Here is a 24,469-nt window from a genome sequence, read left to right as displayed (position 1 = left end):
TGGCCGCTGGAGTGGTTGAGAAGAGAGGTTGAGGGGGAGGAGAAGATGCGGCCCCCGGCACTCCGAGGTGGATCAAAGTTCAGGCCCAAGAAATTGTTTACAGGTCGGATAAAGCTCGGAAACACAGCGATCGGCGTCGTCCGGGGCCTTCCTCCACCTCTGGGCATGATGCAACTTGAGTCAGACGCCCACCTGCGCCGTGGATATGATCAGCACCTCCACGTTCCTCATCATGACGGTCACCGAAAACGAAGCTCTGCTGGCCGCCCTCGCAAAGGCAGAAGCAGACTATGTCGCCGCGAACCCGCGCTCTCTCGACGCGTTCAAGACAGCCTCGACCAACCTCCCCGGCGGCGGCACGCGGGCGACGCTCGCTGCCTCTCCCTTCCCTCTCTACGTCTCCTCAGCGCAGGGTGGCAAGCTCACCACCGTAGATGGGCGGGAGTACCGAGACTTGTGAGCTAGCCAGCATCCCAGAGCGACAGCTCACGGCAGCGTCTCCGACTACACGTCCGGCATCTACGGACACTCACACCCCGTGCTCCTGCAGGCGATTTCGGAAGCGCTCAAGAATGGACTGCAGCTCGGCGCACATGGGCAGAATGAGGCAAGACTGGCCGCGGGCCTCTGTTCGAGGTTCCCGTCCATGGACAAGGTCCGCTTCGCCAACTCGGGCACTGAAGCGAATATGCTCGCACTGTCTGCTGCGCTGCGGTACACGGGGAGGAAGAAGGTGCTTGTGTTCGAGAAAGCATACCATGGCTCTCTGCTCAGCTTTGGCGAGAGGGAGGCAAAGACCAGCCTTCGTGCACCCTTTGTGAGCTTTGCCATCACCTAGCCAGCTGACAGCAGGACTTTGTGTTCGCCGAGTACAACAACCCTGCCTCTGTCGATGAGGCCGTGAAGGGCAACGAGGATGCAATCGGCGCCATCATCGTAGAGCCCATGCTCGGCGCAGGCGGTGGTGTGAGTTACCGAACCTTGCTGTACTAACTCTCAGATTCCCGGCGACCCCGCCTTCCTCCAGCACCTCCGTGAAGTCGCCACGCGCATAGGCGCCGTCCTAATCTTCGACGAGGTGCAGACCTCGCGTCTCTCGATCGGCGGCCGCCAGCTCCTACTCGGCATCACGCCCGACATGACCACGATCGGAAAGTACTACGGCGGCGGCTTCGCCTTCGGTGCTTTCGGCGGCAAGGCGGCCATTATGGACATGTAAGCTCGTTCCAAAGGTTCCGTTAGCTGACGACCAGGTTCGACACGAGCCGACCGGGCGCTATAGGGCACGGGGGCACGTTCAACAACTCGCCACTGACCATGGCGGCCGGCGCCGCGGCACTGGAACACATCCTGACGCCTGAGGCTCTGAAGGAGCTGAATGAGCTAGGCGACTACCTCCGCGACAAGGTCAATGGGGACTGCGAGAAGGGGGGTCCCAACTTGAGGCTGACGGGCTTGGGGAGCGTGAACTGTATCAAGGGACCTAGCTCGCCAGAGGCCAAGCGGCTCATATATTTTGGCCTGATTGAGCGTGGATTCTGGGCTGACCAGAGGGGAACAGTTGTTCTCAACTTGACCACGACGAAGGAAGACGTGGACGCCTTCGTAGCCGCGCTTGTAGAGGTTGCTGAGCACGTTCAGAAGGTGGGCGGGCTTGCGTAGTGTGATGTAAGCTCGAATATCAGTCACGTCAGCATTCTTGTTCACATTGCTTCTTCCAAAACTGCATCATAGAGTCCTTTACTGGGGAATGCGGGCGCCATACCGGAACAGCATGAGGAGGGAGAGGACCTGGGGTCAGTTACGCTGGAGCCACAGCAACATACAGTGACTGATTGTCAGTTCGCTTCGCGGGTGCAAAAACTCACCAAGACCAGCGGGCATGAACTTGTGCGACCTGATGAAGCGCATGCCCATGATGCCGCTGAGGGCAAAGGTGACGACTGCGGGTTAGTTTATCAGATAAGCCTTGCCCACCGGGCACTGGCCACTGGGCGGGCGTTCGTTGGCGCGCAGACTCACTCAGGGACAGGCGGACGTTGCGGGGGTTCTTGGTGACGAGCTGGGGGTCAGTTCCTCGAAATGCTGGTAACTCACGTAGGCGCCAATGGCAGCGAGGAGGCCCGAGAGGCCGCCCATGGCCAGAGACGCGACCGACCCCTTCTTAATGTAGCCCATCGCGCCGCCCGCGGCGATGATGGCGGCGTAGATGAAGCCTGGTCGTTAGCTAGCGACGCGATGATACTCTAGCTCACCGAGGATGTCGACGTCGTTCTGCTGAGTCACTGTGGAGGGCATCTTGGGTTTGTGGGAGATGTTGTGGTGCTGGAAGACAACGCGGGAAGGTCGGAAAAGGTGCGTTGAAACACGACGAGCGGATCGGTGTGGAGACCCCGGGCCATTTACTGGTCCTTCCTTCACCGAATCGCCTTGGCGAGACCTGGCTTCTAGATGCCCGATCCCCGAACGCAAGGCTCCAATCAGTCCGGTGCTACCATTGCTTCGGGTCCGTCTGCCATTCATATGATCAGTGAAGCTGCTCTCATTCGCCGAGGGGCGCAGAACATTGTGGGGTTCAAGTTTGCATGACCAGAGATGTACAAGTAGCTACTTCTCCAATCGGGTGTGTTGAGTACGCGCCTGACAACCTCTCCTCCTTTATCTCCTCCAAACGACGAGATCCCAATGAGTTAAGATGGCACCGTCTGCATTTTTTTAAGAAGTAAAGTGTGGGGGTTGGGGGGCTTACTTCGAGCCAAGGGCGGGGAACGACGACTCGTCGTTGGCGTCAACGGCGGCCTGGCGGGGGCCACGGCACCGCCGCGGGCGTTACCGCGGGGAGCTCCCTGGCCACGGGCGGCACCGCGGTTGCCGCCACGTCCGCGACCAGCGGGGCGCTCAGTGCGGGGAGCACGAGCGGGGGAAGCGAACTGTCCGTCGACGAAGATCTTCTCCTTCTTGGCCTTGGCCTCCTTCTCGGCCTTGGGCTTGGACTTGCCGACGAAGAACTCCTCGGGGTCCTCGCGCTTGAACTCGGTGCCCTTGACGTCGTCGGTGTTGACCTGACGGGCCTCCTTCTTGCCGAGGTTGCCAGAGAGGGCAGCCTCAGCCCGCTCGGCGAGGTACTGGTCGAGGGTCTTGGAGTTGTCCTCGGGCTCAGCCTCCTCGGTCTCCTCCTCAGGGGCGGCGGCGTCGGCGACGGCGTCCTTCTCACCCTGGTTCTCGGCGGTCAGCTCAGCCTTGCCCTCGTCGTTGTTCCAGGTCTCGGTGGGCTTCTTCTCGCCGGCGGGGGCGGCAGCGCCGCCACGGGCACCACCACGGGCACCCTTGCCGCCACGGGCAGCGCCGGGGGCGCGCGAGCGGGGGCCGGTGTGAGTGCGGTCCTCACGGGGGCCCTTGGTGTGGCGGTCACGGCCCTGGTGCTCCTTCCTAGGGGGGGCTGAATATGGTTAGTACTCTGCCATCCGACATGTGATCAGCGGTGACAAGTTGGGTCACGGTGTTTAATTCTCTGAGATGATGTCGACGCGGATCAACTACCATCTCACGAATGCCCATCCGACGTTCCAACTTTGTCACCACATGCGAAAAACTCACCGACACGCTCGCCCTCAAAGCCGTCGTTACCACCCTCAACGGCGCGCTCCTCGCGGTAGACGTTGCGGGGTCCGCCGCGCGAGGGGTAGCGCGCACCACGGCCGCCCTTGGGGGCAGCGCCGGGGACGACCTTAGGCTGCTGCGAAGCGGGGGCAGGGGTAGCCTTGGCCTTGGAAGCAGCAGCGGGGGCGCCGGCAGAGCGCTCCTCACCGTCGTCTGAATGTCAGATCTCGCACAGGGAGCATGCCATCTTAATACGCACCACCGAGGAGGTCGAAGGGGTTCTTAGAGACCACGGACATGGTGGTCGACTCCTTTGTTTGGAGCTGTTACGTGGGTCGGTAGTGGGACAAAGTTGGCGGGAAGGTTGCGAATCGGCCGAAAATATCACGGGAAACGAGGCAAATGCGGGTAATCGAGCAACGCAGAGAAGGAAGACAATGTCAGCACAACAAAACACAGCAAACGGTATCGATCAAGGGGGGAAGAAACGCATGTTGGAACTCCGAGCTCATGTGAGACGTCGCCAAAGTTTGGCTGTCGAGATTTTTTTCTCTCGGGGCAGTCACAACACGGTGAACTTTTCGAAAAGGGCACGGATGTCGGAGGAGTGGCGAACACGACGTAGACGGGGAGGCGGAGGGGATGCTAACCTTGTGTAAGTCTTACGCGCGGAGCGTGTGTTGGCAGTGGGTCTGTGAAGACGTAAGGAGTAGAAGACGACGAGGGAGACTCTCCAGTCGACTTTGGCCTGGCACACTACGACCGACGTTCCCTCACCCCAGTTGCCTCCGCTTGCAGTCAGTCCTTGGCTGCACAGCGCCTGCACGACTGGAACGCCCTGCCCAGGCCCCAGGTCCAGCTGACCAATGAGACAGCCAATCCTCCGTTTGGTGCAGGCGGATTCAAACCACCAAACTCCTGTAACTCCGGTTCTCAGACACCAGAAGTGGCGCACGTCATGTCGCTGCCCGCGCCGTCTGTGGGCGATCACCCGGACATTCCTCATGGGCGAGTGGCACAGACGCAGGTCACAACCCAAAATGCACCAGACCGCGTCGCGGGTTAGTCGTAGACAGCAGTGCACGCTTCGTCTTGCTCCTAGTCCGTGCTCTGCATACGCATATGCATGCTCGTGCTTTACTCCTTGCTGTTCCATAGTTCGATGCGCAGTGGTGTTTTTATGCATAGAAGTGATCCATGAAGTTGTATCTAGAAGGCGGACCGCTTCTCGAGCGGTTCTCGCCCGGAATAAGACCTATGAGGGTGATAAAAATGGGGTAAATGATATAACATGCTTAGTAGTCGCTGGCAGGGCCAACGAAGTCGCGCCACGAGCCAACCTCGGAAGGCTTGAAGCCCTCCTGGTAGGGGATGGGGTTGGTGGCCTTGCCGAACTTCTTGGCGAGGGTCTCGGTGAAGAGGACGGCGAGCTTCGGGTTGTTGATGAGCGGGATACCGAAGTCGACGGCGGCACGACGCGACGCGTAGTCCTCGTCGAGGGTGGTGGCGGCACGCGAGCGGGCCATGTTGATGACCGTCTGGATCTCGTGCTCCTCGAGGATCTCACGGAGCTTCTTCTTGTCCTTGACGGGGACAAGGATCTTCTTGATCGACAGGTACGGCTGGGAGTTGATGTGCTGCTCGACCTTGGGGTCGTAGGTGTAGAGCGAGAAGCCAAGGTCGATCAGGTTCTTGGCGACAGCGGCCATCTCGGGGCGCGAGACGTCACCGCCAAGGAGAATACCGGAGCCCTCCTTGGGGAGCTTGAAGCCGTTGACGGACATGAGAGCAGCCCAGTAGGCGTCGTAAACGTCCTTACCGAACGAGGCAACCTCACCAGTGGAGGCCATCTCGACACCGAGGAAGGGGTCGGCACCGGGGAGACGAGTCCACGAGAACTGGGGAACCTTGATGGCAACGTAGTCGCGCTTCTGGGCCATGAGGTCGACGGGCTCGGGGACGTTGTGGTCCATGATGGCGGCCGAGGCGGTGTCGATGAAGTTGTGGCCGAGGACCTTGGAGACGAAGGGGAACGAACGCGAGGCACGGAGGTTGCACTCGATGACCTTGAGCTCGGCCTCCTCACCCTCAGTAGGGGGCTTGCGGATGATCTGCATGTTGAAGGGGCCAGAGATGTCCCAGGCCTTGGCAACCTTCTCGGCGATGACCTTGAGACGGGCCATGTCCTCCTGCGAGAGCGAGAAGGGAGGGAGGACAAGGGTGGCGTCACCAGAGTGGACACCGGCGTTCTCGACGTGCTCAGAGATGGCGTGGCAGAGAAGCTTGCCCTTGTGAGCGACAGCGTCAACGTCAATCTCCTGGGCATTGTCGATGAACTGAGTGATAACAACGGGGTGGTCAGGCGAGACGTTGGCGGCAGCCGAGAGGTTGTGCTGGAGCTGCGACTCGTCCCAGACGACGTTCATGGCAGCACCAGAGAGAACGTAAGAGGGACGGATAAGGACGGGGTAGCCGACACGGTTGGCGAACTCTTTGGCGGCGTCGAGCGAGGCAGCCTCAGTCCAGGCGGGCTGGTCAACACCGATCGAGTCAAGGATCGACGAGAACTTGTGACGGTCCTCAGCGTTGTCGATCTGCTCGGGGTCGGTACCAAGAACGTCAACGCCAGAGTTCTTCAGGCGAAGAGCGATGTTCTGGGGAAGCTGGCCACCGACGGAGACGACGACGCCCTGGGCACCCTCAGCCTCGTAGATGTCCATGACACGCTCGAAGCCGAGCTCCTCGAAGTAGAGGCGGTCAGCCTCGTCGAAGTCGGTCGAGACGGTCTCGGGGTTGTAGTTGACCATGATGGTCTTCTTGCCCATGCCACGGATGGCACGCGAGCAGGTGACGGCGCACCAGTCGAACTCGACGGACGAACCGATGCGGTAGACACCAGAGCCGAGAACCATGGTTCCGTGCTCGTCAAACTCAACGTCGTGGGTGGTGGCGTTGTACGAGGTGTAGAGGTAGTTGGTGTAGGCGGGGAACTCGGCAGCGAGGGTGTCGATACGCTTAACGAAGGGGGTAACACCGAACTGCTTGCGGAGGGCACGAACGTCACCCTCCTTCTTGCCGAGGAGCTGGGCCATGTGAAGGTCGGAGAATCCAGTCTTCTTGGCAGTCATAACAAGCTCCTTGTCGAGCTTCTCGAAGGGAGTGTTCTTGAGCTGCTTGTAGACGTTGACAATGTTCTCGAGCTTGTAGAGGAACCACTTGTCGATCTTGGTCAGGTCGTGGAGGTAGTCGACGGTGTAGTCGAGGTTGAGCATCGCGTGGGCGATGGCGAACAGACGACGGTCGTTGTTGTTGGTCAGAGCAGTGACCATGTCCTCGGGCTTCCAGTAGGCCTCGAATCCGGCGAAGTTGGGGTCAACCTGGCGGATAGCCTTCTGGAGAGACTCCTCAAAGGTACGGCCGATAGCCATAACCTCTCCGACAGACTTCATGGCGGAACCGACGTTGCGCTCAACGTGCTGGAACTTGGCAAGGTCCCACTTGGGGATCTTGGTGACAATGTAGTCGAGCGAGGGCTCGAAACAAGCGGTGGTCGACTTGGTGACGGCGTTGGGGAGCTCAGGAAGAGTGTGGCCGAGGGCAATCTTGGCAGCGGTGTAAGCCAGGGGGTAACCGGTGGCCTTGGAGGCAAGGGCAGACGAACGCGAGAGACGGGCGTTCATCTCAATGACACGGTAGTCACGGCTGACGGGGTCAAGAGCGTACTGGACGTTGCACTCTCCGACGACACCGACGTGACGAACGATCTTGATGGCGGCCGAACGGAGCATGTGGTACTCGTCGTCGGTGAGGGTCTGCGAGGGGGCAACGACGATAGAGTCACCCGTGTGAGTACCCAGAGGGTCGAAGTTCTCCATGTTGCAGCAAATGATGGTGTTGTCGGCGGCGTCACGAACGACCTCGTACTCGACCTCCTTCCATCCCTTGAGCGACTTCTCAATCAGAACCTGGGGGGAGAGCGAGAGGGACTTGGCAGCAAGGTTGCGGAGCTCCTCCTCGTTGTGGGCGAATCCGGAACCGAGACCACCAAGAGAGAAGGCGGAACGGAGAATGATGGGATAGCCGATAGTAGCGGCAGCGTCAAGAGCGTCCTGGATAGTGGAGACGGCAGTCGACTGGGCAGCGGGAATGTCGATCTCGTTGAGGGCCTGGACGAAGAGGTCACGGTCCTCGGAAACCTCGAGGGTACGGATAGGGGTTCCAAGAACCTGAACACCGAGACGCTCAAGGACACCCATCTTGTCGAGCTGGATACCGACGTTCAGGGCAGACTGTCCACCGAAGGTGAGGAGGATACCATCGGGACGCTCCTTCTCAAGGACGTAAGCCACGTAGTCGGCGGTGACGGGGAGGAAGTAGATCTCGCTGGCAAGGTGGTGCGAGGTCTGGATGGTGGCGATGTTGGGGTTGATGAGAATGGTCTCAACGTTGCTCTCACGGAGCGCCTTGATAGCCTGCGAACCTGTGGAATGTCAGCGATGCGCCCCATCGCATCGCGGCTAGCTGCCGTATTGGCTTACCAGAGTAGTCGAACTCTCCGGCCTGACCAATGGAGAGACCACCGGAACCGACAACAAGAACCTTCTTCACATCGGGCTTCTCCAGCTTGGGGAGAACCTTGGCGGATATCCGGCGGGCAAGCTCGGAAGGCGAGTTGAGGGTCGGCTGACCGTCAACCTGGTGATACGAGCCGACGGCGGGGGCGGCGACGGCGTAGCCACGGCGAGCACCTCCGAAGGCCACACGGGTCGAGTTAGGGACCGAGCGGCGAGCAGCGGCGGCCCGCGAGGCGAGGGAGAAGGAGCGGAGCATGTTGAAGATAAGGAGCCGAAAAGGTCTTCAGACGCGTTTCCGACTTTTTTGCGTAATTTTTTCGGTGCAGGTCTCGGGAAGGCTCTTGTCGATCAAAGAGACGAGCAAGAGGACCTGAGAACCGGTGGCTCGAACTACCGGGGTTCAAGAAAGACTAAGCCCGCGAGGGGGAGTTGACTGGTAGCCGTGGGAGGTGGTGAGGTGGTGTTGTGTAAATTGTTGGGCGGGCGTTGCGATATGTCCGGACAAAAAGAAGAGCAGCAGCCGCAGAAAACGGAGTGTCACGTGACGTTTACTGGTCTCGCACTTCATCGGCCGGGGAGGTGACTAACTCGATTTTTGTATTCAGGGACGCAAAGAGCGGCCAGGGACGGGACGCGAGCATCTGGGGAGTGCTCTCGACGTATGCATTGGCTGCTAGACCCCGAGATCTCACGAGCTCCTGCGTTAGCGCATGTGGGATGCAGGATCCAGAGCCCGGCCACCCGGAAATGGTCGGTGGCACAAGGATGTTCGAGTCGACATTTCGCCTCATCTCCGCCCGGCAGTAAATCCGTTTCTGGCCTGCTCCTGAGCACTCAACCGCTTCAGCCGACTGAATCCAGAGGCTATAGGGTGAACGGTTGACTCGATGACCGGGTGGCGCGTAGGGTGCAGATTATATCAATTCTTCTCATAAATCCTACAGGTGCCTACGTAGTGGTACAAAAATTTCTTCAACACATGATGGATGGTGGTACTCTATGACTTGAACTTCAACGGATCAACCTTGCGCCCCTTGCCCCCTCGGGCCCCGCCACGGCCGCGACCGCCTCGACCGCGTCCTCGGCCGCCGCCCCGCTTCGCAAAGCCAATGTGCTGTCCGTCGGTGACATCACCTGATCCGGAAGGCAGCGCCGCAATCTTGGGCATGAGATATCCGGGGACGTGTTTCAGATGGCTTGAAGTACGCCCGGGGTGCAGCGGGGCGTCGTGACGAAGGTACGCGAGGTCGAGAGGGTTCGCGGCGAAGTGCTGCTTGAGCTTCTCGCTGTTGAGCAGCTCTCGTCGGACCTCCTCACGACGGGCGTCAGACACACGCTTGGAGGTGACAGCCCTGAGGGCGTCCTCCATACGGTAGCGGAAGCCCTCGATCTCTCCTCGGCGTCCTCCCCAGTCCCACTCCTTGATATCGCCACCTCCCTCGGCCTTGACCTTTGACTTGATACGGTCAAAGACCTGCTCATCGCGCTCGGCCGTCTTGATGGAGACGCTCTTGTCCTTGCCCCACTGGTCCTTTGGTACAACGAACGAGAGTGCGAGGCCAGAGTGGCCGGCACGGGCTGTTCGTCCAACGCGGTGGAGGTAGGCAGTGGTGGTGGTGGGGAGGTCAAAGTTGATGACGGAAGAAGCAGAGGTGAAGTCGATACCGCGGGCCATGGAACCAGCGCTACGCTTCTTCTTCTTACCAGGTGCTCCAGGAGCAGGAGACGAGGCGCGGCGCTTGGACGGTCCAGCCTCCGCGTTCTTCTCCTCCTGCTCTTCCTCGGCGTCTTCCTCGGCCTCACTCTCCTCCTCTTCGTCCTCAGGCTCCTCGTCTCCCAGGGAAGCCTCGTCAGTGGCAATAACCACCTGGTAGACACCGCGGTTGAACTCCTCGACGACGTGGTATCTTGAGGCGAGGGGCAGCTCAGAGTTGACAACGCAGCACTTGATACCGAACTGCTCGAGGAACAGACGGACGCGGTATCCGCGCTCGATGTCGTTAACGAAGATGATCGACTTGCCCTTGATAAGCTTGAGCTTAAGCAGGACGAAGAGAAGCAGGAATTTGTCACGCTCCGAGGAGAAGGTGAAGTGTTGCGTGAGCAGAGATGAGGCAGTGGCCGGCTCGGACAGCGTCAGGATCGCGGGGTTCCTGAGCACAAGTCCCTTGACGCCCTCGACGTCCTCGCTGAGCGTAGCACTCATCAGGCATCCCTGGACACCAAGCTTGGGAACGAAGCCCATGGCCGGGTCCATGATGCGGGTGAGGTCATCCTTGTGGCCGTATGAGAGAAGAAGGTCGGCCTCGTCAATGGCAAGGAACGCAAGGTGAGCCAGATCAATCGATTTGGACTGCAGCAGAGCCAGCAGCTTGGTCGGCGTAGCAACGACAATGTCGGGGTTGTCGTTCAGAAGGATCCTGCTTGTCAGCGCCTGAACTTGAGGATTGAGTTGGTATGGTTGTAGTTCAGAAGGAAGGCAACGGAGGTGTCCACACTTGTTTTGCGCTCTCGGACAGTCCCCGTAGGGTTAACATCCGTAAAATGCTTCATCATGAAAGGGGGAAGAGGATCAATACTCACTTCTGAACGTTTGTAGCACCCGAGGCAACGTTGACGACGGAAACGAGGCCCTCACAGTAGGTGGAGATAGACTTGACAAAGTTGGTCACCTGCATAGCCAGCTCGCGGGTGGGAACCAGAATCACTGCGCGAGTGACCTGGTAGTCTGACTCTGCCGGCGAAGTAGCGCCCTTCAGCTCAAGCACACGCTGGACGGCGGGCACAACGTAGGCAGCAGTCTTGCCGCTCCCCGTTCGGGCACGCGCGAGAACATCCTTTCCCTCGAGAAGAAGTGGAATGGCCTTGGCCTGCACAAGAGTAGGGTTCGCAAATTTGAGGTCTGCGAGAGCTCGCAGAATCCTCGCGTCCAGCAGCGTGCTGAACGGGGGAGAAGCAAAGGTCAGCTCGGAACTGGGGAGTCAGCGGAACAACCCAAAGCTGCGTTGACGGTGGACTCACTCGAGCAGCGCATCAGAAACGTTTGGAGCCATTCTGACAGAGCCCCTAACAGTGTGATGGGGTTGACAGATGCGAAGTAACGACAGACGCTTGCAAACTGTAAACAGGTGCGAGCCTTTGGCGGTTCAGAAATTTATTCCGCGAGCGTCATTGCTTGGCTGATAGTCACGTGATATCTACCGTGCTGTGAGGTCGCTTCCGTCGGTAGCATCCCGGCTGAAGACGGCTGGGGCCCTTCCCTCGGGGTCGGTGTTCCAGTGCAGACTAATTATAAGACGCCGCCCCCGACTTTCGGAGCTGATCTGCATCATCCAAACCACCAAAATGTTCAAGGCCATCAGCTCGGCGGTCTCGTCGGTCGTGCACAGTCGCGCGGCTAGCCCTATGCAGCCCGACCACAACACTCCTGGGCGTTACAAGAAGTACTGTGGCATCGCGGATGCTCTGAAGGGCGATGACGTCCCTGTCTCCTCTGCAGACTGCGCGGCCTGCAAAGCTCCTTGCGCACCTACTGAGGCCAACGGCGCCGGCACCATCGCCGAGGCAGGAAACGCGTGGAGCGGCAAGACGTACGAGGAGTATGTCGATGACAAGTATGGAGACCTGGGAACGTTACCGCCCGCGATCGACACCGATTGGGACTCGGATCTCGCCGGATCGGGTGGCCCCAACGTTGCTCGTGTTGTTGTCATCTCGACGGGAAAGAGCAACTGGGTTCGCGACCACACCGTAAGTTATGGGTTGTAACCCCGCTAATGTCGTAGGACGAGGAAGATGGTCTCGCTTATCAGATAAACAAATACATGGAAACGTTACCGACTTCCAAGGGCGCCAAGTCTAAGGATGGTAACCCCCTGAAGCCCTCGACCTACATCAAACCATCCGAGTTCCCGCCGCCGTCCAAGCCTCTGACCGAACCGATTAAGACCCAGCCTGCGCTGTACTCCTCGTCTCTCGTGTCACAATCTGACAATTGCAAGGACCAGACCGTGCTCGTCTTCCCTGACTGGAAGGTTGTCAGTGACGTCGAAAACTCGCGGGCGGGGGCCAAAGCTCTGTACGACACCGAGCTCGGCAGCACCGTTGGACGAGCGGGCTTGACGCTCAGCAGCGGCGGGGGTGGTGACGGAGTCTTCCGCAAGAGGTCGCACGTCATGCCGTACCGCGCCATCGTTCTTCTTTGTGAGTTTATGGGTTCCATGGCGTTCGAAAAAAATGGACTAGCTCCGGCGTCGCCCGAACAAAACATGGCTGACGCTCAGGCTCGCACAAGACGCGTGACAAGCGCTGTGGTATTGCCGCGCCTATTCTGCGTTCCGCCCTGATCACCTGCCTGGAGAAGAATGGGGTCTCGGTTGATGAGTCAGGAGCTTCGCTCGCTATGCCAGAAGGACCTGCGCTCGAGGAGCTTGACGGCACAGACGCCGAACGTGAGGCTGCTGTCGGCAAGGCTATCTCGCAGATCGAGGGTGTGAAGGGAGGCAAGGGCGGCCAGGTGGGAATTTTCAACATCAACCACCTCGGAGGTCACCGGTACGTTATCTGATTAGGGCTAGCCCACCTCCATGCGCAGCAGTGCTGACTGAATCCCAGGTACGCCGGCGTCATGCTTGTAAGTTCCCGCTGGCATGTCCATGGGCAAATTCACTGCAAGCATGGATCAGTGACTGACTGCAGATTCTCTTCCCCTCAGGTGCTTACCTTTCATATGGCCGCGTTTCGCCTCTCGAGATCCCGCGCGTGGTTGAGGAGACGATCATGCAGGGAAAGGTCGTTCCGGGTCTGATTCGCAGCGGAAGTGGAGTAACCCGGACCGGATGCCCGGAGAACGGCTTCCTCTCGTGGTAGAGTTACATGCATAGAGTACGAGAACAATGGTTAGACGTCAGAAGGATCGCAATCAAATGCCAAGTAATGGATTGAGTGAAGTTGATAGTTGAAACGGTGGAAGGCGATCAGCCTGCAGCCTGGCTGGGTCAGAGCGCAGTCGCGTCCCTCACCCTGTCAACTGCCGCGCGGAGTCGATCTCACCTCCACCTCCCCTCCTTACGCTGTTACATCAGCGGTCTGTCATCTTGCAACCTACCTAATCTCGCTTGTCCGCAACGATACGGCACCGCTTCTCGTCACACCGACATCCCCAACATCCGGCAACATTCACTGCAATCGCAGTTCCGAAATTCCACTGACCCCCTGTTGACGGCTCGAAGCGCTCTGGCCCAGCGCACAGATCCAGACCTGGGTTCTCCACTCGATACCCCTCATCCATGCCAGTTGCGGACCACGATCCTCCCTCGTCCCCACTCTCGCGACCCGTGAAACTTGCCAAGATGGAAGACTCCATTGACATATCCGAGGCGACTACTGCACTAGCAGCTCCCTCCTCGGTGACGTCCTCTCGCACGACCCCCGTGCCTTCGTGCGTCTCATCTCGAAGGAAGACCACTAACGTATAGGAGCCGCCCGGATGCAAAGGCGCGTCGCTACGACAGACAGCTGCGGTGAGTCATTGTGCTGTTCCCGACATTCCTCGGTGCGTCAGCTCATATCTCAGTCTTTGGGCTTCAGCTGGTCAACGATCCCTCGAGTCCGCGCGCATTCTTTTGGTCGGACACGACGCCTCGGCCTGCCAAACACTCAAAAACCTCGTTCTCCCTGGTCAGTGAAGCACTACCAGGCCAGCTGCTGATGATCAGGCATCAAGCACTTCACCATTCTTTCCGACGCCACGACGACCGCTGCTGATGTTGGCACAAACTTCTTCCTAGAGCCCTCGTCCATCGGAAAGCCAATTGCGCAGGAGGAAGTTCGCCACCTCTGCGAGCTCAATCCCGCTGTGACTGGAGAGGCCAAAGTCGCTGTGAGCTCATTACAGCATGCACCAACTGACATCAGGACGCGTCTGAGCTGCTCAAGTCTGATCCGAGCTTCTTCACTTCCAACACCTTGGTCATCACCTCCAACGTGTCCCCGCAAGTGGAGGATGCTATTGCAGAGCTCCTTTGGAACAGTGAGTGATCAACGGTCCTTTGCTGACACTAGCCTCGAGCAACGTCGGCGAGCCAGACATTCCCCTCGTTTCTATCCGTTCGTCTGGCTTGACGGGCCGTCTGCAGATCCAGCTGCGCGAGCACTGCGGTAAGTCGCAGCGATGGCGACTATGAGCTCACTGTTAGTGGTTGATTCCCATCCGGACACTACCCACACACTGCGCATCGACCAACCCTTCCCTTCCCTGCTGGCGTACTCTCGTGACCTCAATTTCGATGGCATGGACTCGATGGAGCACTCTCACGTCCCTTGGGTTGTGCTGCTTGTCCGAGCGGCAACTGTGTGGAGGGAATCTGTGAGTTCACGTTTGGACGGTGCTAACCGAAGCACGATGGCAAGCTGCCCAGCTCGAAGGAGGAGAAGGATGAGTTCAAGAAGCTCATTCAGAGCTGGCGCCGCAAAGGTGATGAGGAGAACTTTGACGAGGCACTCGCTCAGGCGTATCGCGTTTGGACACCATCTGTGGTGCCGTACGACGTTGCTGAGCTCCTCAAGGATCCAGCCACTGTCAATATCTCGAGCAACGTGAGTGTTGCGTACAGACGGTTACTAACCTGTAGTCTAAGAACCTCCACCTCCTGCTCCACACGCTGAGCAAGTTCCTCGAGACTGCTCCCCATCTGCCTCCGGTGGCCCCTACCCTACCCGACATGCACTCGTCGACCAAGTCCTACGTCACTGTGCAGAATCTGTACAAGCAGCAGCACCTGCACGATCTCGCACGCTTCTCCGAGCTGCTTGGAAGCGTTTTGGAGAGCATCGGCCTTCCTGATGACGCTATTCCCTCCACCGAGGTAGAGTCTTTCGTCAAGAACGTTGGGGGAGTGGCCATCATCAAGGGCACACCCCTCAAGGAGGCCAAGACGTACGAAGGGGCCATGAAGGAGCTCATCAGTAGGTCCAACGCTCGTGCGTCGCTAACCCATAGCCGAAGACTTTGGGCCTGATTCCGAGCCGAAGATGAGTATCTGCATCATTCTTGCCATCCTTGCTAGTGAAGAGTTTTACAAGCTCTTCGGAAGGTGGCCTGGGCAGGAGAAGGGCGATCCAGCGCCGGATGTCGCCGAGGTCGAGCGTGTCGCAACCAAGGCGATCGGCACAGTGCACTGCAATGCCGAAGAAATTCATGAGCCTCTTTACCAGGCCATCGAGGAAGTGTAAGTTCGTTCTGGGTACTGTCTTGCTGACAGCAGCGTCCGAGGCGGCTTCCTCACCCCTCCCACGACCGCCGCCTTCTTTGGTGGACTCGCCGGCCAGGAGGTTATCAAACTGGTCACCAACCAGTACATCCCTCTCGACAACACCGCCTCGATCGATCTGGTCAAGAGTGCCATCGACAAGTTCAAGTTGTAGATTCATACATGTACATAGTCATCCAAACTCATGCTGCAAGTGCGAGAGCCACGGACCTCGCCACAGCCGCGATTTGCCAGCATAGGGTCTGCCACGTCATTTCGTATCAAGGAACCGCTCTCGGGCCGGCTCGTTGCCTTTTTCGAGTCGGCGGAGGTCATCGTGATGAGATGCCAACACCCAAACCCCTTGTCCATTGCACGAGCTCGCGCGTGCAGCAGACTTGTCATCAAAATATTCGCGACGCTCTCTCTCCGACGCGCCGCTCTTCTCTATAATCACCTCTCTTCCGTGCTCTGCACCAAAACCGTCTCTCAGACCCGGTTCCTCCAGACATCTTCAGTAACTCTCGCCAAAAAGCAACAACAAAAGTCCAAGATGTCTGCTCCCGCCAAGGCCGACGCCGCGGCTACTCAGCCCGTCGTCACTATGGAGAAGGTGCGTGCTTCAGGCTGTTGGCCTGCTTTGAGCGCTTGGTACGAAGCGCTATTGCGTGTTTGTGGCAGGTGGCTGACATGTGCAGACGGACAAGCGCGACTACCTCATCGCTCTCGAGAAGGCCGCGCAGGACGCTTGGGCTCAGGACAAGCTCTTCGAGACTGAGCCCGCTCCTCTCCCCGAGGGTGTCAGCACGTACGCCGACTTCTTCGAGAAGGGCCTCTCTATGGAGGAGGTGCACGAGAAGCACCCCAAGTGGTTCGGCACCTTCCCCTACGCGTACATGAACGGTTCGCTCCACCTTGGCCACGCCTTCACCATTTCCAAGATCGAGTTCGCCGCTGGATTTGAGCGCATGCGTGGAAAGCGTGTCCTGTTCCCCGTCGGATACCACGCCACCGGAATGCCCATCAAAACTTCCGCCGACAAGCTCATTCGCGAGATGGAGATGTTTGGCGAGGACTTCTCCGGAAACGTTGCCCCGGAGGAGCCCAAGGAGGAGAAGGAGGCTGCCAAGTCCAACGACCCCTCGAAGGCTAAGAAGGGAAAGCTGAACGCCAAGTCGACTGGCCTCACCTACCAGTACCAGATTCTCGAGCTCATCGGCGTTCCCCGTGAGGAGATCAAGCAGTTCGCTGACCCGATCCACTGGCTCGAGTACTTCCCCCCTATCGCTAAGGAGGACCTTACCGGCCTCGGTGCCCGTGTCGACTGGCGCAGGCAGTTCCTCACCACCCCCGCCAACCCCTACTACGACGCCTTTGTCAGGTGGCAGATGAACAAGCTCCACGACCAGGGCCGTATCAAGTTCGGCAAGCGTTACACCATCTACTCGCCCAAGGACGGACAGCCCTGCATGGACCACGACCGACAGAGCGGAGAGGCCGTTAACCCTCAGGAGTACACTGGCGTTAAGATGAAGGTCCTCGAGTGGGGCCCTTCGGTCACTGATGAGGTCAAGAAGGCCACCGAGGGCAAGAACGTCTACATGGTTGCCGCCACTCTCCGTCCCGAGACGATGTACGGCCAGACCAACTGTTTCGTCGGCCCCACCCTCCAGTACGGCATCTACGAGGCCAACGACAACGACCTCTTCCTCATCACCGAGCGTGCTGCCCGCAACATGGCCTTCCAGGGCTGCTTCGACGGCCGCCCCGAGGGTGTCTTCAAGAAGGTCGCCGACATCAAGGGTGACTCGATTGTCGGCACCAAGGTCAATCCGCCCTTCGGTATCGTTCCCGAGGTCTACGTTCTCCCCATGGAGGGTGTCCTCGCCACCAAGGGTACCGGTGTTGTCACCTCGGTCCCCTCCGACTCGCCCGACGACTACCGTACCCTCATGGACCTGCGCAAGAAGCCGGAGATGTACAAGATCCAGCCCGAGTGGGCCGGCGTCGACCCCATCCCCGTCATCTCTACTCCCAAGTACGGTGACATGACCGCTGAGAAGCTCTGCACCGAGCTCAAGATCCAGTCGCAGCGTGACACCAAGCAGCTCGCCGAGGCCAAGGAGATTGCCTACAAGGAGGGCTTCTACAACGGAACCATGTCCGTTGGTGACTTCAAGGGCGAGAAGGTCGAGGACGCCAAGCCCAAGGTCCGTGAGCAGATCATCAAGGCTGGTCTCGGTTTCCCCTACGCCGAGCCCGAGTCCGAGGTCATCTCGCGTTCCGCCGACGTCTGTGTTGTCGCTCTTGTCGACCAGTGGTACCTCGACTACGGAGAGGCCGAGTGGCGCGCCACCGCTGAGCGTCTCCTCAAGCAGATGAACACTTACGTTCCCGAGACCCGCAACAACTTCGAGGCCGTTCTCGCTTGGCTCAACCAGTGGGCGTGCGCTCGTTCGTACGGCCTTGGTTCCAAGCTCCCTTGGGACCCCCAGTTCCTCGTTGAGTCGCTCTCCGACTCGACCATCTACATGTCGTACTACACTGTCGCCAACCTCCTCCACGAGGACATGTGGGGCAAGACCGGCAAGCTCGGCATCAAGCCCGAGGACATGACCGACGCCATGTGGGAGTACGTTCTCTGCGACGGCCCCTTCCCTGCCGACTCCAAGGTCGACAAGGAGATTGCCGCCCAGCTCAAGTACTCGTTCCAGTACTTCTACCCCCTCGACATTCGTTCGTCTGGAAAGGACCTGATCCCGAACCACCTGACCTTCTGGATCTACGTCCACGCCGCTGTCTTCCCCGAGAAGCACTGGCCCCGCTCGGTCCGCTGCAACGGACACCTCATGCTCAACGGCAAGAAGATGTCCAAGTCGACCGGAAACTTCCTTACCATGCGCGAGGCTACCAAGAAGTTCGGTGCCGACGCCGTCCGTCTCACCCTCGCCGACGCCGGAGACGACATCACCGATGCCAACTTCGAGGAGACTGTCGCCAACGCTGCCATTCTCCGTCTCCACACCGCCTGCCAGTGGGCTGAGGAGATGAAGAAGGATGCCGGCCAGCTCCGCACCGGCGAGTACAACGAGTTTGATCGCCTGTTCCAGGCCGAGATGGACTCGCTCATCGAGAACGCCTACAAGGCGTACGACAACATGGACTTCAAGGAGGCGCTCAAGCTTGGTCTCTACGACTTTGAGGCCGCCCGTAACTGGTACCGTCTCCAGTGCCTGCCCGAGAACGGCGGCGAGGGCATGCACAAGGACCTCGTCTTCTCGTGGATCCGCAACAACGCCCTCCTCATGACCCCCTTCACCCCCCACTTCTCCGACTTCATCTGGCACCAGATCCTCGGCGAGAAGGGCTCTGTCCAGAACGCCGCGTTCCCCAAGCCCTCTGCCCCCGTCGACCACGTCCAGCTCGAGCAGATCAACTACATGCGCGGTGTCGTCGACAACCTCCGCCAGGCCGAGCAGGTCCTCACGAGGCGCAAGGGCAAGAAGGGACCTGTTGTCAACTACGACGCGTCCAAGCCCAAGGCTGCTCGCATCTACGTCGCGACTGAGTTCCCCGACTGGCAGAACAAGTGTGTCGAGACTGTGCAGGCCGCCTACGACGAGTCGACCGGCACCGTCGATGACGCCAAGATGCGCCAGCTGCTCGCCGACGCCGGCCTCGCCAAGGACAAGAAGGCCATGCCCTTCGTCCAGGCCTTCAAGAAGAAGGTCCTCGCCCAGGGCAAGCGCGCCTTTGGCCGCTCGCTGCCCTTCTCCGAGCTCGACGCCATCAAGCTCCTCATCCCGTACATCAAGGTCAACCTGAAGTTTGCCGAGGTCGACGCCGTGTCCGTCAACGACGCCAAGGCCAAGATCGCCGCCGAGGGCGAGAAGGACGGCTGGTCGCTGGAGCGTGCCGAGGCCTCGGAGCCCGGCAACCCGTCGGTGCAGTTCTGGAACATTGAGGCTTAAGCGCGCAAGCGTGGAAGCTAGGTGTTCGATAGACTAGTAGACGTAGACGAGTGCTGTCGCCGTGTCGATGGCAAGCTGCAAACGTCAGTACAAGACGTGAGCAGTTGGTAGAAGTGATTTCCTTTTCCTCTTTTCTTCGGACCGTCTGGGCTTTTCGGAGAAAGAGCATCGGACCCATTCCTCAAATGCATATCAGGTTTCCACAGAGCTAAGCACGCTTGGCACGACAGGGTGCAGAGACAGGGGGGCGCCGGGGCCGCCGAAGTGGCCGAGTTGGCCTCGCGTGCATGGGGCACACAACTGCCGATTGGGAGGAGATACTCCGCAGCGCGGGGCAACTGTGCGACGTGGGGCGGACGTATAGACGTAGCAGGCGTTGCGTGACGGAGCTAGTCGAGCTACTTTGCCCTTGCCTTGCCCCGTAACCGGAGGCGCGGCAGCGCCCGCAGCATAGGGGGCTCCCAAGCAAGCGCGCAAGCGCGCAAGCGCCGGGGCGACCGAGGGCTCGGAAGACCGAGTGCCTTGTCGAGCTCGTCCTCTGATCCTCATTGTACATTGTCCAAGCGGCGCAGGGTGCACGGCGGTCTCGCGACAAGCGAACTTTACGGGGTGCTCAGAAGTAGACGCGGAGATGCATACTGGCGTTCGGGTGACTGTTCCGGCGTTTGTCCGGGGCGCTGTGCGTGAAGGTACACCGGTGAAGGTACGACCCGACAGCAATGCCAAAGCCAATGTCACGGGCCCCAGGTCCCCAGATGTATTAGTGACCGAGAAGACCGAGAGGGCCGACAGAGTTTGTTCGACGAGGGCGCTGAAGCGCTGCAGGCCTGTCGTACTGACGACAACACGACCGTTTCACCATTCATCACGGGGGTTCGATCGAACCGATCTAAAAGTCGGCGTGCGAGCCACGCAGCCATACTCCCAGAGTACCAGAGCACCAGGCGAATAGGCGATAAGCGCACGCTGACACTGCAACTGCTGCTGGAGCCAAGGGCTAAGGGCCACCAAAGTATCGGGTCGGAGGGTTCGGTTGGACGGTGGAACGTTTCCAGGGCAGAAGAGCTGGAGGCATGTTTCCTCTGCGCGATTTATCTGGGGCCATGGGGCTGCCGGGGCTGACAAGCTGCCGATGAACGGGGCTAGCGAGGCTGACAATCGAGCAGCTGGGGTGTTCCCGCTGTTCAGCTGGGTTCAGCTGAGCGGCCAGCTGAGCAGATACGGGCAGATGGGCTGGGCGCGTGGGCCCATGACGACGCCAGTCGGTGTCACCAGGCACGCCGCGGTGAAGGTGAAGGGGAGAGGGGGGTTGCACTGCCAAGGCACATCGATGGCACAACCGGCACAGCAGTGCTATCCTATCGCTGGTTCACCTCGTTCACTTGGTTCAGGAGCTGACACAGGTGCGGCATCGCCTGAGACGCTAAGAGTGGGAAGTGATCAGCTGTGGATCCATTGATAGTGCCAGCCAAGGTGCAACAGATGGCACGAGGGATGGCAAGAGGGACAGGTGGGGTGCACAGCTGGCAGACAGTCAACAGCGCATGAGCTGCAGGACCAGATACGATCGCGCGACGTCCGCCGATGGTGACATGGCACGGTGAACGTTGTCCGGGGCCGGCGTCGCATTAGCCGAGCGGAGTTCAGGGTCAGACGGCGGCGACGCGGCGAGCCAAGAGACGCAGAAGCAACGCTAAACGCGGCGCGGCGCCCAGACGACGCGGCGCGCGGCGGGGCACGGCGGGCGGAGGGTCTGAGCGTTTCGAACGTTGTCATCTCCGTGCGCCGTTCGTTAGTCCAGTCAACCCCCCAGAATTTTGCTTCCGTTTTAGCGAGTCTTTGCCTTTTCAGCTGTGCCGCCGCCCCGCCGCCGCCCCGCCGCCGCGCCGGCGTGTGCGTGCCGTGGGTCCTGCACCGGAACCGTCGGTCGGTCGGTCGGTTGGGTTCGTGCTTCGTGGTTCGGCCAGCCCGAGAAGAGTTAGGAGACAGGAGACAGGCTGTGAGACCAAAGATAGGGCGAGAGGGGACCGGGGTAAGAGGGTGCTGCTGCTGGCACGCCATGACGTAGCGCACTAGAGCAGAGGACTGATCCGCGGGGGAAGGCCAAAAGTGGAGGCGGGGCTTCGGGGGAGGTCACACACTCCGCAGGAATAGCAACTAGCATGCAGCACAACATGCAGGACACCAGCAGCAAAGCCAAGGGCGTGGGAGTGACCGCCGTGTCATCTTGCGTGCGTTTGCGTGAATGCACTGCGTCTGTTGCAACCGCCGGGTCTCGGGGATGGGGGGAGAGCAAGGCGGGAGGGCGCGAGACTGGCATGCGTGAGTTTGCGTGTTTTCGCCGTCGCGCCGGTCAGCTCGCGCTCGACTCCGGCCCTTCTTAACGCTGCGCTCGTTATCGCTCTTCTTCCATTCTCCCATTCCACTCTTCTTCTCTCCACCCACCACCGTACACCTTTGAAAAGATGTCTCCCCAGTCTGTCACCGTCGACGCCGTCCTTTTCGACATGGACGGCACCCTCCTTGACTCGACCCCTGGTGTCGAGGCCACCTGGGAGCAGTACAAGGAGAAGTACGACCTTGACCTCGACGAGGTTCTGAAGCGTGAGTAGCTCCTTCCATTCCACTCACCATCTCATACATGGTACCGCCATGTAGCTCTGCGTCTCCTCTACCATCCAGCATCTTTGCAGCCGTACATCCCATTGAACGGGTGCATGGCCGTGGATGGAGTGCGGTGGTGTCAGTGGCGAAACACGTGGGCCATGTGAACTGCTCTTGCCGCGGTAGAACGCACGCTAACGATCTTCAGACGCCCACGGCATGCGCACGCAGGACAACATGAAGAACTGGTGCGGCATCAAGGGCGAGGAGGAGAGCGCGAAGGAGGCCGAGAAGTTTGAGGGCCTCATCGTCGAGAACGCCAAGCGTCTCCAGGACATGGGCAAGACTGGCCTCATCATCCTCCCCGGTGTCAAGGACATCCTCGAGTCTGTAAGTGTCTCACACCGCTCTACGCAAGTAGAGCGGGTTACATCCCTAAGTCGCAAGCCGCTAACATGCTCAGCTCAACACCGCTCCCGAGCCGTGCTGGTCGATCGTCACGAGTGCGCGCTACAAGTACGCCTCTGCTGCGCTCCCGACCGCCGCCGTCCCGCCGCACCACCACCTCGTCACCGCCAACGACGTCCAGAACGGCAAGCCCAACCCCGAGCCCTACCTGAAGGGCGCTGCCAAGCTCGGCGTCGATACTAAGAACTGTGAGTGCAGTCACCCACTTCGCTGTTCAAAATTCGTCACCCCTCATTCCGTTCCTTGTCGGCTTTGACACGGGCCTTGCGCGGTACCGTGGTCGCTATCGCGGTATCTCTTTGCAATTGTCCGCCTGGGAGTACAAGCGCGAAGCGGTTTCGTCACCGAGGTCGCGATTAGGTTCGGTGGGGCGGTGAGCTCAGATGGCCAGACTGCAGTGAAAACTGCGGTATGCTGGGAGAGGCCGATCCATGTACCTGGGTGATCTGGGCTGGGACCTTGTCTCGGTCAATTTCACCCGTCAGGTGACACACTGCCCACGGATCGCCCGGATCGTCTTGTGTGGACACATGTCTCTGTGCATGTGCTGTGTCACCGTGCTTCTGGGCTTCTATCTGTTCATCCGAGTAGGCTTCGCCTTCGTAGAAGGCACAGAAGCCTCCGACAGCGCTGTGCCGCAGTTCCACACCAAACGAGATACCCTCATTCCACGCAATCTATGCCAGTGGCGAATTTGGCAGTGGCGAAAGCTACGTACTCTTGGAGCTGAAGCTGACCATCCAGGTGTCGTTGTTGAGGACGCTCCCTCTGGAATCAAGGCCGGTGTCGCTGCCGGCGCCCACGTCCTTGCCGTCTGCACCTCGTTCCCGCGCGAGATGCTCGAGGGCCTCGGCGCCGAGTGGATCGTCGAGGACCTGACGCATGTCCGTGCCGAGCCCATCGACGGCCGCGTCAAGGTCACCATCCTCGACTAAACTATGTTGTCACATTAGATCTCTTCATTATATATAGTCTTCTCTCTCTCACCAACCTCACACACTACATTTACAATCTAGATTTATAGGTCTTTGACAGACCGCACGTTGTCTATCTATCTTCAATGCACCGATTACGACTACGAGATCTGCGCTAGTCTGTCGTGTGAGGGAGATCATGGAGATCACTGCGGGGAAGTCCTTGACGGTCACAGTGTCAGTAGCACAGGTAGTGTCGACGGTAGTACAGGTTATGGGCTGTAGATCAGGTAGTGGCGAGGGTAGTGCCGGTAGCGGCGACCACGAACAAGCAACGGAGCCAGTGACGAAGCGGAACGACGCGTGCGCCGTGGAATGTATGACGAACGAGGGTGCTGGCCTGCTGGATGACCCGACACATCCGCCCTGGCCGGCCGGCCCCCACCCTGTCCGCCCTAAGACTGCGGACACGGACATGCCCACCCCTGACGAGCCCGATGAGCCCGAGAATGAGGACCCCGCACGCTCGCTTATTCAGTCGGCGTGGAGCACCCGCATGTCCGCAGTTCGCAGCATGGGGCAATGCAGGCTATGGGGATTTGGAGACTGCGTGACGACCCCGGAACGGCGAGATCCTGAGCTCGGCGCATGCTCGGGGCACACTTGAATGCACGGCCCTCTCTCCCCAGCCGCTGGGGACAGGGAGACCTGAGGGAGGAGGTGGGAGCCCCAAGACGGGGGGTTGAGCCTCGGACAGCAAACACGATCGAGCTGCGGCGAAGAAGCCAAGGAGCCAAGGCGGAGGTGTTGATCCTCGGATATCTCGGATCAACGGGGGTGAGGTCACTCGTTCCACTCGGCCACTCGCGTGCATCGCTATCGCTGTCGCGTGTTGCATACATGTCTCGAACTATGGAATACCTCATGAGTGCTTCCTCACGCGGCGCCGTTCCAGCCTCACTCTCGGTGTGAATCCCGCTGCCGTCACCTAGCCCGGCGGCATCTGCACGCGAGCGTGGGCATGCCGAACACCGCACCGCGGCACCGCCGGACGACTAGCTCCCCACATTCCCCGGCTCGGACGGGCG

The 24,469-nt window shown here is 59.6% G+C and overlaps 6 protein-coding genes across 6 annotated transcripts; 3 read left to right on the top strand and 3 right to left on the bottom strand.

Moving 5' to 3' along the window:
* Positions 1-232: 232 nt before the first annotated feature.
* Positions 233-1,662, top strand: A1Q1_01538 (uncharacterized protein; the record flags this gene model as incomplete). Its single annotated transcript, XM_014324577.1, has 5 exons — positions 233-444; positions 496-817; positions 871-966; positions 1,028-1,215; positions 1,266-1,662. The coding sequence occupies 5 exons, from the start codon at positions 233-235 to the stop codon at positions 1,660-1,662; spliced, it is 1,215 nt and encodes a 404-aa protein (XP_014180052.1).
* Positions 1,663-1,690: 28 nt separating this feature from the next.
* A1Q1_01537 (uncharacterized protein) lies at positions 1,691-3,899 on the bottom strand (the record flags this gene model as incomplete). Its single annotated transcript, XM_014324576.1, has 7 exons — positions 1,691-1,791; positions 1,869-1,943; positions 2,023-2,050; positions 2,098-2,216; positions 2,750-3,439; positions 3,598-3,813; positions 3,860-3,899. 7 exons carry the CDS (start codon positions 3,897-3,899, stop codon positions 1,691-1,693), a joined length of 1,269 nt encoding a protein of 422 aa, XP_014180051.1.
* A 996-nt stretch (positions 3,900-4,895) lies between these two features.
* Positions 4,896-8,430, bottom strand: A1Q1_01536 (Carbamoyl-phosphate synthase arginine-specific larg e chain; the record flags this gene model as incomplete). The annotated part of the gene is made up of 2 exons (XM_014324575.1): positions 4,896-8,080; positions 8,139-8,430. The coding sequence occupies 2 exons, from the start codon at positions 8,428-8,430 to the stop codon at positions 4,896-4,898; spliced, it is 3,477 nt and encodes a 1,158-aa protein (XP_014180050.1).
* A 741-nt stretch (positions 8,431-9,171) lies between these two features.
* On the bottom strand, positions 9,172-11,227 carry A1Q1_01535 (ATP-dependent RNA helicase; the record flags this gene model as incomplete). The annotated part of the gene is made up of 3 exons (XM_014324574.1): positions 9,172-10,594; positions 10,758-11,147; positions 11,196-11,227. The coding sequence occupies 3 exons, from the start codon at positions 11,225-11,227 to the stop codon at positions 9,172-9,174; spliced, it is 1,845 nt and encodes a 614-aa protein (XP_014180049.1).
* Positions 11,228-11,519: 292 nt separating this feature from the next.
* On the top strand, positions 11,520-19,395 carry A1Q1_01534 (leucine-tRNA ligase; the record flags this gene model as incomplete). Its single annotated transcript, XM_014324573.1, has 15 exons — positions 11,520-11,909; positions 11,960-12,377; positions 12,458-12,728; positions 12,789-12,807; positions 13,406-13,614; positions 13,671-13,696; positions 13,750-13,853; positions 13,900-14,055; positions 14,112-14,205; positions 14,372-14,541; positions 14,586-14,771; positions 14,813-15,140; positions 15,181-15,403; positions 15,821-16,037; positions 16,123-19,395. 15 exons carry the CDS (start codon positions 11,520-11,522, stop codon positions 19,393-19,395), a joined length of 6,084 nt encoding a protein of 2,027 aa, XP_014180048.1.
* Positions 19,396-21,860: 2,465 nt separating this feature from the next.
* Positions 21,861-23,402, top strand: A1Q1_01533 (glycerol-1-phosphatase; the record flags this gene model as incomplete). Its single annotated transcript, XM_014324572.1, has 4 exons — positions 21,861-21,999; positions 22,208-22,389; positions 22,463-22,655; positions 23,212-23,402. 4 exons carry the CDS (start codon positions 21,861-21,863, stop codon positions 23,400-23,402), a joined length of 705 nt encoding a protein of 234 aa, XP_014180047.1.
* Between the last annotated feature and the right edge of the window lie 1,067 nt (positions 23,403-24,469).

The sequence above is a fragment of the Trichosporon asahii genome, assembly GCF_000293215.1.
Source record: "Trichosporon asahii var. asahii CBS 2479 unplaced genomic scaffold scaffold00050, whole genome shotgun sequence".
Taxonomy (NCBI): domain Eukaryota; kingdom Fungi; phylum Basidiomycota; class Tremellomycetes; order Trichosporonales; family Trichosporonaceae; genus Trichosporon; species Trichosporon asahii.
Note: the sequence above shows the minus strand (reverse complement) of the source record. Positions and strands in the feature narration are given on the sequence as shown.